At 35.2% G+C, this 19,791-nt stretch overlaps 1 protein-coding gene across 2 annotated transcripts in view; it reads left to right on the forward strand.

Moving 5' to 3' along the window:
• PEX3 (peroxisomal biogenesis factor 3) overlaps positions 1-19,791 on the forward strand; it is a 39,539-nt gene that overhangs the window by 13,861 nt on the left and 5,887 nt on the right. Inside the window, exons 4-10 of one of the 2 annotated variants that reach the window (XM_003811551.6) lie at positions 3,501-3,544; positions 6,343-6,467; positions 6,765-6,831; positions 6,939-6,993; positions 7,541-7,709; positions 10,164-10,234; positions 14,408-14,530. In XM_003811551.6, the coding sequence (XP_003811599.1) occupies positions 3,501-3,544; positions 6,343-6,467; positions 6,765-6,831; positions 6,939-6,993; positions 7,541-7,709; positions 10,164-10,234; positions 14,408-14,530 (654 nt within the window). The other variant, XM_024929206.4, reaches the window with a different exon arrangement.

A 19,791-nucleotide genomic window follows, 5' to 3' on the forward strand; every position in this document is an offset into this window, starting at 1 on the left:
TTTAAATATCTCAGTGTTACTTCTTCTTGGCTTTCTTTTGATTTGAAATTACTATTTGTAATTTGGTGGGGGGGAGAAGGGTAATATCCATTTGAAAAATATTTGCATAAATAAGGGCTTGATCCCTTACAAAGTGTCATTAAATAAGGCCTCCAATCTTATGACTGCTTTTATATTAATTTTATATGAGACTCTGGTCTCATATAAGCCTGTTGAGCAAGTTTTTTTTTCTTTAAACTATTTGTGATAATAACTAAGATAATAACTAATGAGAAATAAGTAGATGATTTGATAGTCTTATTTTGCCAACTTCATAACAGCAAATAAACAGTTATCACTGTTTTTGATATTTGGCACTCTTCTTGAAGACTGATAATGGCAATGAAGTTTCAATGGCAAAACCAAAAAAATCTTAAACATCCTCCATCATAAGAGAAGTAGAACACTTCGAAAAGATTCGTTTAATTCTCTTTACTTTTTATTTCTCCATGAAGGTATTTTAGTGACATTAAAGAGTCTGGTTGTATTTAACTTGCAGTTGATTTCCATCAAACAAATCATTTGAAAGGAATATTTGCGTTGAAGGTACTTTTCTCTGTTCTACATAGATTTGGAATCTTTTATGTAGATTTTGGAGTTTTTAAAAAAAAATAGCATCAGTATTTAAAAATCTACTTTTAAGGTCTAATAATGTTAAGTGTAAACATGAAGAAATGTCCTGGGTAACTATTACTGTCTTCTCCCACCAAAATCATCCCAAATAAAATACAGTTTTTTGTTCGTTTGGTTTTGGTTTTTTTTTTAGATAGAGTCTTACTCTGTCGCCCAAGCTGGAGTACAGTGGCACAATCATGGCTCACTACTAAGCACTTTCTATATTGAAATTTTCGGAACCACTGTTTTCTTATCTTTTTTCTTTTAGAATTTTTATAAGAAGTACTTAGAAATTTTTCTGAGGGAGCATTCAAAAAGAGATATGAGTCACTTATGATACATTAAATACCTCACCTTTGAATTGTGGTTGATTCCCAGTTTAATCCGAATACATATGACATTCTGCCGTGAGTCTTGAACACTAGATTAGATTAAGGTTGCAGCAGTGTCTTGCATGAGTTACTCAACACATTTTCTGAACCTGTGCCATCTAGGAAAGAGGTAACTGAAACTATAGAGTCTGCTCATTGGCAAAGAAAGACAAGAAGCTAGTAGTATCTTTAAAATTGTAATAGTAACTCAATTTCTTGTTGGAATGCAAATTTATGTCTGAAAGTAATAATAAAGAATATGGACTTGTGTTTTCTATATCTGTGGGTTTTTTTTATTTCATGTTTTCTAGTAATTTATTTTTATTGTATTTAACAAAAGTGCTGCTCTGTGACAGATTGGAAAGGAAAAGGAAAAAAAATGGATCCTTCCACTAGTGGTTTGAAAAGCACTAAACTACCTCCACATAGTACATCCATACAATGGTGTACTATACGTTGGTTAGAAGAGAAAAGTGGCTACCATCTGTATACAATAGTCCCATCCACCTTATCCATGGTTTCACTTTCCAAGGTTTCAGTTAGCCATGACAACCATGGTCTAAAAATATTAAATGGAAAATTCCAGAAATAAACAATTCCTAAGCTTTCAGTTGTGTGCCATTGTGAATAACATGAAGAAATTTCCCTTTGTCCAGCGGATCCATGCTGTAGATGCTATCTACCTGTTAGTCACTTAGTAGCCATCTTGGCCATCAGATTGGATGTTGAGGTATTGCAGTGCTTTGTTTTTAAGGAACCTTTATTTTACTTAATAATGGCCCCAAAGTGCCAGAGTAGTGATGCTGGCATATTATGGTTGTGCTATTTTATTGTGAGTTATTGTTGTTAATTTTTTACACTGCCTAGTTTATAAATTAAACTTTATCATAGGTATATATGTATAGGATAAAACATAGTATATGTAGGGGTTGGTACTATCTTCAGTTTCAGGCATCTACCGAGGGTCTTCAAACGTATCCCCCAAGGATAAGAAGGGACTACTGTAGTACTATGGAATGATTTCCACAAGATATATTGCTATATTTTTAAAAAGGTAAAGAAAAATGTGTATAATATTTTTCACTTATCTAAGGGGGCAGATATAAATGTGTATATACATATTCGCTTATATAAAGCAAAACAATGGAAAGTTTAAGCATTTTTTAAGTCATCACCTATGAAGAAGGGAGAAAATGAAGGGGGTTAGGAACAGACTTTTTTGAATATACCGTATTATATAAATTTGACTTGGGAACCATATAAATATTTAATATTATAAAACTATAGTGTTTAAAAAATAATGTCCAAAAATATATAGTACCATAAATCAAATTAACCTAAATATGATTCTTGTTGGTAGTGTAACTACAAAGACAGAAACTGTGCTAAATTACTTTGAAACAGAAATTTCATGTATATCCTTAGTAGGATATATACTCTTCACACACAAAGAATTGGAAAAACAGAAACCTTAAACTCTTTTACACTGAGACTGTTGTGTATAGAGTGAGGGATGAAGCAAATTAGTAATTATGTTGCTTTCACCTATTTTTTATGTGGACAAAAAGAAACACAGATGTAAGATCAATGAGATTAAGTTAAAAACCTTTTGACTAATTTTAGACTAATTTTCTAAATTTTGACTAATTTAGAAATATCAGTATGAATTCATGATGTATATTACCTTTTTGATCATATGCACATATAAATAAATAAATAAATAAATAAATAAATAAATAAATAAACATTTGTTAGCTTAGTTCACTGAAAAAATCTTAGAAATAATGACCTACCCAGTAGCAATGAACATTCTGCATCGAAGGTTTTGGTCTCTACCATTTCCTGCTATGAGAAAACAGGACCCAATGAAATTGGTGATATCAAGTCTGCAGCAAGAATTAAATGAGATGAACCCAGAATAAGTTTTCATGTCAGAAACTGTAGATACTATAAAAGACTAATAAAAGATCATACAAATCAAAAGGATTCAGGAGGCAATGTGAATAGTCTTCCAGAAGTGAAAGATGGGCAGTTTGAACATCGATAGAGATAATAACTACAGTGGATTGATACACATGAAATATATGTGTAAATTCATGTGTTTATGATCGTAAAACAAAAAAAACTTCATATTTACCTTTGAAGGATTATAGGACCTACTTCATTATTTCTAAAACAGCAAGTTAGGGAAAAGAAAGAAATATTTCCTCTGCATTTCCTATATGATTTTGTAATCTATCTATACATAACACTCAAGGAGAAAAAGATTGTAAGAATATATACCAGTTAAACTGGTTGTTATTGATTACTGGAATTAAAATTTTTTTTTACCGTATTTTGTGGGCTTGCTTTTCTGCAGTTATGCTGTGTTGCTTTTAATTTTTTTTAAAAAGTAAATATAGATCTATAAAATTCAGAGTTTTCTATTAGATTATCTAGATTATTATTTTCATATTTTTAAATTTTGTTCTTTAGGCCTTCAAACAAGCTAGAAATATGGGAGGATCTGAAGATAATAAGTAAGCCTGCATATTCTGTGTGACAGCACATCCTTAAAATATTTATAAAGGGAAATGTTTGCATTCTATTAGGATGACTCTTCTTTACCTGCCTTTTAGAATTGTTGTTAGTATTAAATAATATAGTACAGGTAAAGCAAATAGATCAATGTCTGGTCATAGAAAGCATTCAGTAAATGTTAGTGGTAATGCTATTGTTATTATGATGATGATGGTAGGTAAAATTGTCCTAGACTACATATGCCTTTATTAGGTACTGATATCTCTAATGTACTTTAAAGGAAGTTTTTATTCCAATCCAGATCATGGATTTACTTTGATATTGTATTGTAAATTTTTGTTAGTGATAAAAAATTGAAACAAAAAGCTAAACTAGGGCCTACACATGTGCTTGTCTCAGAACTGTTATCCTGTTTTCCCATCCATTCAGCTAATCCTTGTCAACAGAATGATGCTTAAGCCTTGCCTATTTGTTTGTTGTTGTTGTTGTTGTTGTTGTTTTCATTTTTATTATACTTTAAGTTCTAGGGTACATGTGCACAACCTGCAGGTTTGTTACATATGTATACATGTGCCATGTTGGTGTGCTGCACCCATTAACTCGTCATTTACATTAGGTATATCTCCTAATGCTATCCCTCCCCTCTCCCCCGACCCCACGACAGGCCCCAGTGTCGACAGGCCCCAGTGTGTGATGTTCCCCACCCTGTGTTCAAGTGTTCTCATTGTTCAATTCCCACCTATGAGTGAGAACATATGGTGTTTGGTTTTCTGTCCTTGCAATAGTTTGCTCAGAATGATGGTTTCCAGCTTCATCCATGTCCCTACAAAAGGACATGAACTCGTCCTTTTTTGGGGCTGCATAGTATTCCTTGGTGTATATGTGCCACATTTTCTTAATCCAGTCTATCATTGATGGACATTTGGGTTGAATTCCAAGTCTTTGCTATTGTGAATAGTGCTGCAATAAACATATGTGTGCATGTGTCTTTATAGCAGCATGATTTATAATCCTTTAGTTATATACCCAGTAATGGGATGGCTGGGTCAAATGGTATTTCTAGTTCTAGATCCTTGAGGTGTCACCACACTGTCTTCCACAATGGTTGAACTAGTTTACAGTCCCACCAACAGTGTAAAAGTGTTCCTATTTCTCCACATCTTTTCCAGCACCTGTTGTTTCCTGACTTTTTAATGATTGCCATTCTAAGTGGTGTGAGATGATATCTCATTGTGGTTTTGATTTGCATTTCTCTGATGGGCAGTGATGATGAGCAGTTTTTCATGTGTCTGTTGGCTGCATAAATGTCTGCTTTTGAGAAGTGTCTGTTCATATCCTTTGCCCACTTTTTGATGGGTTGTTTGATTTTTTCTTGTAAATTTGTTTAAGTTCTTTGTAGATTCTGGATGATAGCCCTTTGTCAGATGGGTAGATTGTAAAAATTTTCTCCCATTCTGTAGGTTGCCTGTTCACTCTCATGGTAGTTTCTTTTGCTGTGCAGAAGCTCTTTAGTTTAATTAGATGCCATTTGTCCATTTTGGCTTTTGTTGCCATTGCTTTTGGTGTTTTAGTCATGATGTCCTTGCCCATGCCAATGTCCTGAATGGTATTGCCTAGGTTTTCTTCTGGGGTTTTTATGGTTTTAGGTCTAACATTTAAGTCTTTAATCCGTCTTGAATTAATTTTTGTATAAGGTGTAAGAAAGGGATCCAATTTCAGCTAAGCCTTGCCTATTTGAAAACAAACCTTTCTAGTTCCCTGTAGTTCCTTTCAGCTTTTATACTTCCTTTTCTGGGGGGTGACGGGAGATGGAGTCTTGCTCTGTTGCCAGGGTAGAGTTCAGTGGTGCAATCTTGACTCACTGCAACCTCCGCCTCCTGGGTTCAAGTGATTCTCTTGCCTTAGCCTCCCGAGTAGCTGGCTCTACAGGTGCATGCTGCCATGCCCAGCTAATTTTTGTATTTTTGGTAGAGACAGGGTTTTACCATGTTGGCCAGGATGGTCTTAATCTCTTGACCTTGTGATCCGCCCGCCTCGGCCTCCCAAAGTGCTGGGATTACAGGCATGAGCCACCGTGCCTAGCCTATGCTTTCTTATAATCCTTATGACCAAGATTTCTACATTCCCTTTCTTCTCTTCACTCCCTCACGCTTTGATGCACTACAGCCCTGCAGCCTGGCTTCCACACCTGTGTCTTCACCTAAGCAGGTCTCTCAAGCGTCAGTAGCAACTTCTGTGTTACCAGATCTGCTGGACATTTTCCTTCTGCTAGGACTCTCGGCAGCAGTCAACACCTTCACTCTCTCCTCTGTTTTGAACACCCTGTCCTAAGCTACTGGGAGGCCTGTCTTACCAGGCTTCCCCAGTCTTTCTGTACTTTCCTGTAGTCCTTAAACAGGCTCATCCTCCTCGGGCTGCCATTGAAGGCTAGAGTTCTTCCACACTCAGCCTTCTTCTCTTACTTGAAAATAGCTCCATTGACAACTAAGAGTTCTGAAGCTACAATTCTTTGTGCTTCCCAGACTTTTCCTTGTTTTCCTTTCTAAGCTAATAGTATATACCTCTTTCACCTAATATATTTCATTGGTTATTGTTTCAATTAAGGGATCATACCTAATTTTTATTAAACAATTGTGAGGAGAGACTGAAATATTTTGAGTTGATATATTTTTATACTAGAAACAGTTGTAAATATGTTTTTAAAAGTCATCTTACGAAAAAATAACCTTAGGATGGTTCATGATTTTACACATTTGTATTAATCACAGTACCAAATGGTTTTCTTTTCTCTGTGAAGGTTTCACAAGAAGTATTGTGGCTGTATACAGTACCTGTATGCTGGTTGTTCTTTTGCGGGTCCAGTTAAACATAATTGGTGGATATATTTACCTGGATAATGCAGCAGTTGGCAAAAATGGCACTGTAAGTTTAATAGACTTAAATAGACATTGTTCTTTCCCTCAGGAGGTTCAAAGTTTAACTTATTTATCCTGATAACAATTTCTATGAAATAAATATTTTTATATTTCATGTGATTGTGAACTTTTAGTATTATGAATAATTTTTATATGTTGAAACTAGAATTTTTGGTATGTTAAAAATTACTATTTTTCCCGTCATTTCAGATCTTGAAAAATCTCAGCCAAAGTTATATTGAAAACATTTCTTATTTACCAGTTTAAAACTTGGATAATTGAACTGTATTTCTGTTTTATACAGACAATTCTTGCTCCCCCAGATGTCCAACAGCAGTATTTATCAAGTATTCAGCACCTACTTGGAGATGGTAAGATTCTTATTTGTGACTTTTATACTAATTTTAATTCATTTGTTTTTATTATTGAGGAATTTTTAAACTAAGCAAGGCTTTTAGGTTTGTTTTTTCTTTAATAGGCCTGACAGAATTGATCACTGTCATTAAACAAGCTGTGCAGAAGATTTTAGGAAGGTAAGGCATTTTTCTTTGACTTTTCTGACTTCTTGATTCTAATGAGTGAAAGAAAATTAGAATTGTTCTAGTGTAACCAGTGACTTGACAAACGGTGATTTGTGAAACTCTTTGTAATATAATCAGATACCATCCTAGGATATTGCATTGTGGGATCCATTTTCTTTATTTTTTTTTTATACAGAGGGGAAAGTTTTAATGTTTCATTGTTAATTGATTGATTTCATACAAATCGGAAATATCTGGGTCATGAGATAAAAGACCTACTTTAAAATCTGCCTCTGAGGCTTTTACCTCCCATTTATACTAGTAATATCTATAATTACAGTAGGAATTCTCTTATGGAATCCAGAGAAATACTTTTCTTGGCTCTGTAGTAATGGCCCTTAACTAGTGGCTGATTTCGTAATCCATTCTATTCCAGTCAGCAGTTACAGGTGTAAGCAGAAGAAACAGGATTTTAGATAGTAGCCTGTTAAGAAAAGAGTGTATATAGGATGTGTTGTATAGTTTCTATTTATCCCAATTCCCTTTTCTCTGTTTCTAGTGTTTCTCTTAAACATTCTTTGTCCCTTTTGGACTTGGAGCAAAAACTAAAAGAAATCAGAAATCTCGTTGAGCAGCATAAGTCTTCTTCTTGGATTAATAAAGATGGATCCAAACCTTTATTATGCCATTATATGATGCCAGATGAAGAAACTCCATTAGCAGTGCAGGTGCTTAATTCATAACCATTTAACCAAACCAGTTACTCTATTCTTTTAAAATTTTACTCTCTTGAAATTTTGATTTCTGAGTCTCTTGAAAGGTAAGTGATTGAAAAGCATATATTTCAATAATTGAAGTAAAAGCCATTAATTTAGAAAAACAGCCATTATGAGTGATTTCTAGTAAGAAGCACTTAACAATTTTAGATATTCAGTACATTTTTATTATCAGGTATGTGACAGTAGATACTGTGATGTATTCTGGAGATGTAAAATGTGTAAGACATGTACATTACACCTGGGGAACTGAAGATACAAATTCAGTTGGTGGGCTGCAGCGTATTTTTGTATCAGATCAAGTAGCAGAACATAGAGCTGAAGGTCAGGGCAAGATTATAAAGAGCTTTATATGCCAAGATAAGGAGTCTGAACTCCAATTTGTAGACAAAGAAAGGTAGATTTTAACCAGTCCAATAACACAATCACCTTTGCTTTTTAAAAAAGTTAATGATGAAAGTACAAAAATGGACTGAGGAGGTTATAGTCATCCACTTGAAAAACAATGTCTAATCCAAAAATTATCAACTATAGTGTTGCTAAACACTGGTGTGTCCTGGGTAGTTGTTACGTAAGTTATTCATTGATTAAAAATAATAAAAATGCCAGATTGCAGGTTATGGCTCATTTCCTAAATTAGTAGTTTTTCGTTTGTCTGCTGGTTTGCACTCATTCTTTGTAATTGGGAGAACAGCTCTTACTTGACAACTGGAAAAGCCTTAGAACAGAGAGGCCCCCTATGCCATACCTCAGCAGAGAGGCCATGTTAGAACAGAATGCCTTGTTTTCATTGCCTGCAGGATTTCCCATTGCCAGAGACAAAGATGAACCTGTTTGGGTGCTGAGAGATCCTACATTCATGAGTAGGCCAAAAAAAAAGTTGCATCCCATTTAAGGAAACCCTGTAACTTGAAAGATAGAGACTAAACTGATCAAACAGAACAGATGGAACAGAATTAATGAAACAGGAGACAACTTACAAAATAGAATCTCAAGGAGACGCAATAAGAGTATTAAGAAATCTTTTTAGGACTCTAAAGTAATTTACAGTTTTCAAAATTCAAAACAGGACCAAAAAGAAAACAAAAGGACAGATGAAGAGAGAAATGATGGACCAGATCTTACTGAACTGAATTAAAACCTGAAATTTAAGATTGAAAGGACACATAGAGTCTCAGACTAGATTGATGAAAAAAGACACACACATATCCTGATAAAATCTCTTACTGATAAAAGAAAAAAGCGTAGGAGGTTGACGGGGAGGATCACTTGAGTCCAGGAGTTCAGGACCAGCCTGGGCAACATAGCGAGATCCTGTCTCTAAAAATTAAAATTAAAAAAATCAGTCAGATGGGCATAGTGGTGCATGGCTATAGTCCCAGCTACTCAGGAGGCTGAAGAGGAAGGATTTTTTAAGCTCAGCAGTTCGAGTCCGTGGTGTGCTATGGTTGCACCATTGCACTCCAGACTGGGCAACACCGATCTGTCTCTTAAAAAAAAATGCTTTGGGAGGCCAAGGCAAGAGGATGGCTTGAGGCCAGGAGTTCGAGACCAGCCTGGGAAACATAACAAGACCCTACCCCTACAAAAAAAAAAAAAATGAAAAATTAGTATGGTGGCCCATGCCTGTAGTCCTAACTACTACTTAGGAAGCTGAGGCAGGAGGATCACTTGAGCCCAGGAGTTCGAGGTTGCCTAAGCTATGATCATGCCACTGCACTCCAGTCTGGATGACAGAGTGAGACCCTTTCTCAAAAAAATAATAATAATAAAATTAAATTTAAAAAAAAGGCCGGGTGTGGTGGTGCACGCCTGTAATCCCAGCACTTTGGGAGGCCGAGGCAGGCGGATCACGAGGTCAGGAGTTCGAGACCAGTCTGACCAATATGGTGAAACCCTGTCTCTACTAAAAATACAAATAAAAATACAAACTTAGCCGGTCGTGGTGGCGCACGCTTGTAATCCCAGCTACTCAGGAGGTTGAGGCAGGAGAATCACTTGAACCTCGGAGGCAGAGGTTTCAGGGAGCCAAGATCATGCCATTGCACTCCAGCCTGGGCAACAGAGCGAGACTCCATCTCAAAAAAAAAAAAAAACCCAGACCTCTGCAAACTCAAAACCTATTTCTTCTTTGTCTGACTATACTAGAAATCTATCCAAGAAGGGCCAGATAAACAGAGCTCTTACTAAGTATAATTTTACTTTTACTCATGTCTTAAATTCTACTTATTTGCACACATAAACCATTACAGGTTTTTATTTTGGTGGGGGAGGGTCTAACTTTTTTTATTGTTGATAGAACATAGACTTAGATTTCCTAAACTCTTTATTTATGAATGTGATTAGTTTCATCATAACCCTGTGCTAATGTTTGAAAACCTTAAGTGTGACATTTTAATTCTATAGGCCTGTGGACTTTCTCCTCGAGACATTACCACTATTAAACTTCTCAATGAAACTAGAGACATGTTGGAAAGGTATGTATACTTCATGTAACGGGAAAAATATGTGTGTATGTTGAATGCACTTGAGACTATTTTTTAGTTTTTCTTGAACAACATGGTCGGTATAATATTATATTAAAATTAAATTTTTGACTCTGTTCCCCAGCCTTTAGATAAGATTTCCTACTCAAACTGGAGGGAAGCAGGGATTTCTTAGGGTAACTCAGCTACTAACTCTACTATCTGAATTCATCGAGTTCCAGTCTTTTGTTTTTCCTCAGTAGGATTGTCCACTTTTTTCTTATTCAGATTTCCACCCCATCATTTCATGAAGCTCTGGAGAAGGTCATCAGTGATCTTTTGCCATATCCAATGAACCTGTAATGTTCATCTTACTTGACCTTTCTCTAATATTTGACACTGCCTTTCTTGAAATTCTTTGCTCACATGACTTTCATGACAGTATAATCTATATTTTTCTCCCACCTCTCAAATCATTTCTTAGATTTTTCTATCTCTGTCTTTCCTTTAAACATCAGTGTTTCCAACCTGGTGCAGTGGCTCATGCTTGTAATCCCAGCACTTTGAGTGGCTGAGGCGGGTAGATTGCTTGAGCCTAGGAGTTCAAGACCAGCCTGGGTAACATGGCAAAAACCCCATCTTAAACAAAAGAAAAAAAATTAGCCAGGCATGGTGGTGCACACCTGTGGTCCCAGTTACTCGGGAGGCTGAGGTGGAAGGATCACCTGAGCCCTGGCAGGTTGAGGCTATGGTGAGCCGTGATTGCACCACTGTACTCCAGCCTGGGCAACAGAGTAAGATCCTGTCTCAAACAAACAAAACAAAACAAAAAAAGCCATCAGTGTTTCCCAGGTATTTGTTCTTTCTTCATTGGCAACTGCCTCCCAGGCAATGTTTTATACTCCCATTACATTACTATGCTAGTAGTTAAAGCCAAATGTATAGCCCTAGTCCTCCACCCTCAGGAGCTTGTCTGGATTGAAATTTCTACACTTCATAGATAGAAATAATTTGTTCATTCACTTAATTCATTTATCTCATTGAATTATTCATCAACTATGTATTGGCTGTCTGTGGTATATTAGGTACTGTTCTAAATGCTAGGTCTTCATCCCTACTGGAATGTGTATGTTAGTGGGAGAGAAAAATAATCAACTAATAAATTTGATGTAATGTCAAGTATGTATAACTTTGTTGATGAAACACAAAGCAGGGTAAGGGGTTAGAGAGTGACCAGGGATGCTGTTTGTAATAGGTTGGTCAGAAAAGGCCTCTTTGAGGAGATGTCATTTGAGCAGAGACCTGAATATACTGTGGAAGTGAACCTTATAACCCAGAAGAATACAGTTCAAGGCAGAAGAACAGTTGCAGTGATCCTAATGCTTGGCCTGTTCAAGGAATAGCAAGGAGGTGAGATTGGAGAGATAGATGGAAACTCCAGAGTATGTTGAACCTTGTAGTCCATGATAAGAAATTTGTTTTTTATTCTTAATGTATGGGAAGCCATTGGAGAATTTTAAGCAGGGCAGTGACATCATCTGTGTTTATAAAAGATCTCATTGCTCTATGGTAAGCTGACTATAAAGAGATAAGAATAGAAGGAGGGAACCAATTTCAAGAGTTGAAGTAGTCTAATCAAGAGACAGTTGCAGTTTGAACTGGGTGGTAGCAGTGGTGGCAATAACAAGTGGCTAAATAATAGATTTATTTTTAAGGTTGAACCAGTAGTACTTGTGGAATTATTTAGTGTGGGTTATGAAAGAGGAGGCAAGGATGACTCCTAGGTATTGGGGCTGAGCATTTGAGGAAATAGGAACTGCCATTTACATTTTGGCAGTGTTAAGCATATCCAAGTGGATATGCCTATTGGCAATTGAATATGCAAGTCTGGAATTCAAGTTAGTTTACAAATATAATGTTGGGAGTCATCACTTTGTATATGGTATTTAAAGACATGGGAATAGGAACAGATAGAGACTAGAAGACAACTGAGTCATAGAGCACTCCAACATTTAGAGTTTGGGATCAGGGGAAGAGCCAGCAAAGGAGACTGAGTAGGAGCTGCCAGTGAAAGAAAAGAAACACCAAAAGAATGAGGTATTTTGGAAGACAATTGAAGAAATGTTTCAAGGAGACTGTGATTGATTGGGTCTAATGCTCCTGAAAGGCCAAAGGAGATAAAGACAGAGAAATAACATTAGATGGAGTTGTTGATTGATCTTGTTGAGAAGTTTCAGAGGAGCAGTGGAGATAAGCTAATTCAAAAGAATTAGAGTTTAGCAGAGACCAAGCACAGACAACTGTTGCAACATTTTGCTTTGAGAGATTCTGAGAAATAGACAGTATTTAAGGGGAATGTGGGAGCCAGGAGATTTTAACTTTAACATTTTTTTATATACACCTTTCTACTAAACTCCATGAGACGAGTAATTTTTGTCTGTTTAGCTCACCAATATATCTTCAGCTCTTAGAACAGTGCCTTGCATGTAGTAGATGCTCAGTAAGTATTTACTGAATTGATAGAGGGAAAAATTGATGTAGAAAAGCATCATTAATTTTAAGAACAAAGTACTTTGAATAGGAGAAAGGAATGAGATTCAATACACAGTAAAATAGTTTAGGAGTCAGGTAGGGATGGCTGAGGATAGGTCAGATGCATGTAAGTGGGTAGATGGGTGGGACAAGTATGTGGAAGTTCTCTTTGCTTCTATTTTTATGTGTGTGAAATAGGAAGCAAGCTCACCTATTTCTCATTTCTTTCATTGGCCTAAATGAATTCAATTCAATAATAAGAATAAAAACTAACATTTTTGAGTGCTTATGCAGCAAGCACTGTTCTATACTGCTTTATCTATCTTAACTCACTTAAACCTTACAGTAACCCTAGGAGGTAGGTACTATGATGATCTTTTCTTCAGTTTCCATTTCATCAACTTTCATCCCCTTAATCATTTTTCTTCTTGGAACCTTACCATATTACCTTTAAAAGAATAAAGTTCAGCCCAAATTACTGTGCAACCCAGCAATTCCACTCCTAGGTATCTACCAAAAAGAATGAAAACATCTCTAGACAAAAACTTGTTCAGATTTTTCATAACAGCATTATTCACAATAGCCAAAAAGTGGAAACAGTCCAGATTTCTATTAACTAACAAAAGGATAAAATCTGATGTATTCATATAATGGAGCCCTATGTAGCAAAAAAGGGGAGCAAACCACTGATACATGCTACAGCATAGAAGAACCTTCAAAACATGCTAAGTGAAAGAAGCCAGACACAAAAGACCACATATGTATGACTGTTTCTATGAAATGTCCAGAAAACTATATAGACCAAAAGTAGATTAATGGTTACCTGGGGCTAAGAGTGAGATGAGAATTGGCTGGAAATGGGCCTAATGGGTGATGAAAATGTTCTAAAATTGGATTGTAGCGATAGTTGCACAACTATGCAAATTTACTCAAAATCATTGACTTGTGCATTTAAAATGGGTGAATTTTATGCCCTCTAAGTCCTACTTCAATAAAGCCGTTAAAATGCTTTTAAAATAGAGATGACTAAGGAGAAAAGGTAGGTAGATAGAAAGATACACACATACACATGCACACTGTAGTCAAGAAATTTGAACATAACTAGATATTTTCTAGCTTTCTTGGCATCTTTATATATTATTTTTTATATTAAAGAGTTTTGTGAGGAACTAAGAGAGTATAATTAAGATCAAAAAACCCTGGTCTCATATTTGAGCTCCCCAATTTACTAATCCCATGCCTTTAGTCAAGCTTCTTCATCCCTCAAGTATCATTTCCTCATCTGTACACAATAATATTTTCTGTCTCACTGAAATATGCTAGAGGATGTAAAGCCAACCAATCTATGACTATAAGGAAATTTAAGAGTTTCCTCAAAATTAGTAGTACTAGTACTGATATTTTTTTAAAAATTCATTGTACAAAGTGCTGACTAGTATAAAAAAATCTGAAGTGGATGAATATTCTCATTATGTTGTGCTAAATAAGCTCATTTTTAAATACTTTTTAAAGATTGATTTCTTGATATATTTTACAGTATTAGATTATGACTAGAAATGTTGGTGGCTTTCAAAGGTAACCACGTTATTACTGAATTTGTTTTCTCTTCCATTCAGAATCTAAAAAGTAACTTATACTTCTTACTTTATATAGCCCAGATTTTAGTACAGTTTTGAATACCTGTTTAAACCGAGGTTTTAGTAGACTTCTAGACAATATGGCTGAGTTCTTTCGACCTACTGAACAGGACCTGCAACATGGTAACTCTATGAATAGGTAAGATGACATATAAAAATGTTATACTAATGAATGCTCTAAAAAAATGGTGCTTTGCTTGTCTTTTTGTTCCAGATAACAACAACAAACCTATTAAATTTGAGTGCCTCATTTTTTAACAAATTAAACTCTGTTAAACCAACAACTTCTTCACTAGCAGAAGCTCCTTCTTGGTTTCAGTATTAAAACTTGGAGTCTTCCAGAAACTTTGCCACTATATTGAAGTACTTTAGTTGTAATTACCTTTCTATAAGTTGAATTCCAATTATTGTTTTTTTTTAACTCTTTAGAATACAAAACTCACAATGTGTTTTAATTTTAATGCATTCTCTAATGTTATTCCATTACTGCAGGCCATTTTGGTCTGCTATTTCAATATTTTGGTCCGCATATTTCAATATTTTGGTCCTTATAATACCCGGGCATTGTTGGTATAGATTCTCATTTGATGAATTAGCTCCTTATAGTTCTACAAATACTTAAATGTATTCATTCCAGTCCTTATTATAGAATTAGGAACATGTATTAGTGCCATTGTTAGTAATTTTAATCATAACTATTACTAAATCATGGACTTACGTATGCCATAAGGTATCTTACGGTTTTTTATATCTTAATTATCCCAACACGAATATCTTTGGTCTCATATTAGAATTTATACTCTTTTTTTTTTTTTTTTTTTTTTTTTGAGACGGAGTCTCGCTCTGTCGCCCAGGCTGGAGTGCAGTGGCGCGATCTCGGCTCACTGCAAGCTCCGCCTCCCGGGTTCACGCCATTCTCCTGCCTCAGCCTCCCGAGTAGCTGGGACTACAGGCGCCCGCTACCACGCCCGGCTAATTTTTTGTATTTTTAGTAGAGACGGGGTTTCACCGTGTTAGCCAGGATGGTCTCGATCTCCTGACCTCGTGATCCGCCCGCCTCGGCCTCCCAAAGTGCTGGGATTACAGGCGTGAGCCACTGCGCCCGGCCAGAATTTATACTCTTTAAGGATTTCTATTTTGCAGTTTTTTATGTCAAACTCGGAAAATAATGGGTACTAAATTAATGTTGACTGACTGTAAACTCATTCATTAAAATTTGAGACACATCCTTTGAAGTAGCTTTAAAATTTTTTTTTTAATTGGGGACACAGTAATTGATAGGCAATATGTATGTGCAATATTCAATTTAATTCTTAAATACATAGGGCCAGAAGTTACTTACCAGATTCTCTGAGACCCTTCTTTATTGTAGAGAAAAGATTAATTTGACATTGACATTAAGCATTTGGAATGCTTACAGCCATAAAGTTTATTCTCTGAAGTAATTTAAATATCAACATAAAATCTTAAAAAAATTTTTAAGTTATACAAAAATAAATTTCAGCTCAAGACCAATCCTATATACTGTATAAATCAAGGTGCTCCAATTAGTAAAATTTCACCATAATCTGTATATAGCAAGATATTCGTTATTTTGCAAGTGGTGATACATAATTGTAATGGTTATTTTAACATAAATACTTGATTTTGTACACTGAAGAACTGTAAAAATTATACTACAGCCACAACAGCCATGATAGTGTTTCTTTTCTGAACTATGGTAATCATTATCTGTACTTTCATATACAACCTACATGTGCTACCTTGAATTGGAGTTTTATTCCTCAGTTACATTTTAAGCCTCCTCTCAAAAGTCAAAAACTATCTTGTGCCCTTTCATGTCTCTTTACTCATACAAGGCACTCAGTAGATATTTTCTATATAAGTTTTTCTGTTTCATCTCAATAACCAACTTCATGCTCCATGATTGAACCCTAGAAACATTTCCATCAAGCCTATTGTCATCATTGTTTAATATGTTGTGAAAGTCTAGCCATCACAGTAAGTCAAGAAAAAACAAATGGCTAAGGCCTGTAATCCCAGCACCTTGGGAGGCTGAGGTGGGTGGATTGCACGAGCCCAGGAGTTCAAGACCAGCCTGGGAAACATAGGGAGAGACCCTATCTCTACAAAAAATACAAAAATTAGCTGGGCATGCGGCACATGCCTGTAGTCCCAGCTAATTGGAAGGCTGAGGTGAGAAAAATCACCTGAGCCTGGGAAGTCAAGGCTGCAATGAGCTGTGATTGTGCTACTGCACTTCATCCTGGGCGAGGGAGTGAGACCCCCCTGCCCCCCCCAAAAAAAGAAGTAAGGTTTTTAACTATTGGCAAAGACACAAAGTATATTATTTACGTGTATTATAATTAATAAGCCAGACCTCTGAAGAGAATCAACTGAAAACTGAGGTAAACTAATAAAGGCTTTAATTTATATATATATATATAATATATATGCAACATATATGTATTAATGTATTATATGTATTACATATGCATGTAATATAATGTATAATGGATATTTAAAAGTCAAAAGTGCAAAATGAAATCCAGAAGTATATTACAATAATAATAGCAGCTAATACTTTTTCCATGTGCTAGTTTGATGTAGGTATTTTTCAGAATGTATCTCATTGAATTCTTAAAATAATCCTAGGAAATACGTACTAGTATTCTTCATTTTCCAGGTGAGGAGACTAAGACACAGAAAAATTAAATAACTTCAGGTCAAGTGGTAAAGCCAGGTGTTCAATAATGTCTATCTGAGATAGAAATTTTTCTCCAAATTTTTAATTATTCTCCAACACTATAATTAATTAAGGTTTAAGAATGTAAGAAGGGTTAAAACTAGAAAAGCTATTTTGGTAATCCATAACATTAATAAGCTAATAAGATAAAAAACATTATCTTCAGTGTTGCTGAAAAGACATTCAATAAAACAACATTTATTATGGATAAAACCTCTTACTAGAAATAAAAAATACATTTTTATATAATAAAATAATATTTGAGTCAGGTATGATAGCTCATTTCTGTAATCCCGATGCTTTTGGAGGCCAAGGCAGGAAGATTGCTTGAGGCAGGAGTTCAAGACCAGCCTGGGGAATATAGCAAGACTCCCGTCTCTACAAAAATTTTTAAAACCACCAAGAGGATTGCTTGAGCCCCAGAGTTCAAGGCCACAGTGAGCTATGATCATGCCACTGTACTCCAGTCTGAGTGACAGAATAAGACCCTGTCTCTTAAAAAAAATATATAAAAAAAGAGTATTTGAAATCAAAAGCAAATATACTTAATAGTAAAACTGGAATGATTTCCATTAAGTTCAAAAACAGTATAAAGATGGTCACTATTGACAGATTATTCAGCATCATTCTATTATTCTATCTAATGGAGTAAGGCTAGGAGAAGACCAATTTTGAGATCCAATTAAGGAAAGCTGTTGATTTTTTTCTATACTTATGTCTTGAAAATAGGTAACTTTTACTGTTGGATAGCGAAAAAAGAAGGAAAATAGACAATTTACTGAGTGTTCTTACCATTTTAATAAACTGTTAGTTGACCGTTGGTTTTCTAAGTTAAACTCATGCTATCTTTAAAAATGATAACAATTTTGAAAAGGGAGAAGAAAAAGCTATTGTTATATGAAGGGGACAGTCTTTATACTTAGAAACCCAAGATAATCAACTAAAAAGTGTAAAATTAGCCTTCCAAAATTAATCTAAAATATAATCAAAATATTATCAAAATTCTATTGGAGATTGGAGGATGGTTGATTTTTTTCATCTTAAACCTGACAAATGATAATAAAGGTAATATGGAGGAATAATGGAGTGAGAATGTTTAAGCAGTTATTGGAAAAGAAGAGCAATGAATATGCTTTTCCTGTATAATATATAATATAAGGTATAATTATTGTTACTCATAAAATAATAGGTAAGTCAGTGAAATAGAATGTAAAATCCAGAAGTAGCCCTAAAAAAATGTAGGATGTTAGTAATGATTGTGGGCAAAATATATGTTGGTAAGACGAATAACAATTAGTCATTTTACAATGACTAATAAAATTCAGGAGGTTTAAGCATTTAAATATACTAAGTAAAAACAAATATACTGATCGAAAACAGGTGACTATGTGACCTCAAGATGGAGAAGGTATTTCTAAGAATGAAAGTAAAGAACTTTATATAAAAGAAGGCTAGGTTTGACTGTATAATTTTTAAAACTTCAAGATCAAACAAGCTTTTATAAGCTTTTCATCAATATTAAATGCAAATAATATATAGGAGGAAATGTTTGCTCTTTCTATGTATATATATCATCCATGAGTGTAATGACATTATATACAGAACTTTTGCACATCAGTTAAGGAAGCAAACACCTAAGGAAAGAAAAATTTTCTTTCTTAGAAAATGTGCATCAAAGACACAGATAATTCACAAAAGAGCAGATGGAAATGGCCAGTTTGTTAATCTAAGATTTATTGAACACGTGCTATGAATCAGGCACTGTATTAGGTTTCTGTTCCCATAGATCTTACAATCTAATTGGGGAAATAGTAAATATAATTGTATAAACTATGAGAAGTGTTATAAAGGAGAAGAACACTGAACGTATAATAGAAAAATTTAAACAAAAGTAGACAGTCAAGCAGTTTTCCTGAGGGAATAATTTGAACTGAGAACTGAGATTGGAAGCTATTAAATATGACCCTAGACTACAGTGGGACAGTTGACATTCTGGGCAGAAGCCACAGGGCAAAGGTTTTGAAGCCATCTAAGTACATTTTAAGACTTATAAAGAGGCTGGCGTGGTAGCTGAATACATAGAACAAGAGTGGTGTCAGACAAAGCTGGAGAATGCAGCACATACAGATATGGCTGTCATCTGAGAACACTGGAAGGCTGCTGGAGAGTTTTGAGCAGGAGAGTGATGTAATGGAATTTACATTGTATGATTTCTTTGACTGGTTTGTGGAAAAGGAATTGGGGAAACAGGGACTGGGGCAGGACAGAGCAATGGATGAATGAAGACTTATTAATCAATTCAACAAGTATGTATTGGATGTCCACTGTACACAAGACCTTTTACTATGTGCTGGGACAATACAGTGCATAAGATAGACATGGTTTGTAACCTCATGGAGCTTGCATGATAGTGAGGGGAGACAGAGCAATCAAGTAATCAAAATCATGATAGGTTTTGAAAAATGCCACAAAGGTACCATGAAAAAAAAATGCCTGCTTCCCTCAGGAATACATAAATCTTCCCACTTCCTTTATTCTTTTTTAAGCATTGCCTCAAATCTCAGCATAGCACACTGGTTGTACACCCTAGCTTCAGCACTTGCATGATATTTAAAAGGAAATTTTTAGTGCAGCCCTAGGTTAAAATGTATGAG

The sequence above is a fragment of the Pan paniscus genome, chromosome 5 (genome assembly GCF_029289425.2).
Source record: "Pan paniscus chromosome 5, NHGRI_mPanPan1-v2.0_pri, whole genome shotgun sequence".
NCBI classification, from domain to species: domain Eukaryota; kingdom Metazoa; phylum Chordata; class Mammalia; order Primates; family Hominidae; genus Pan; species Pan paniscus.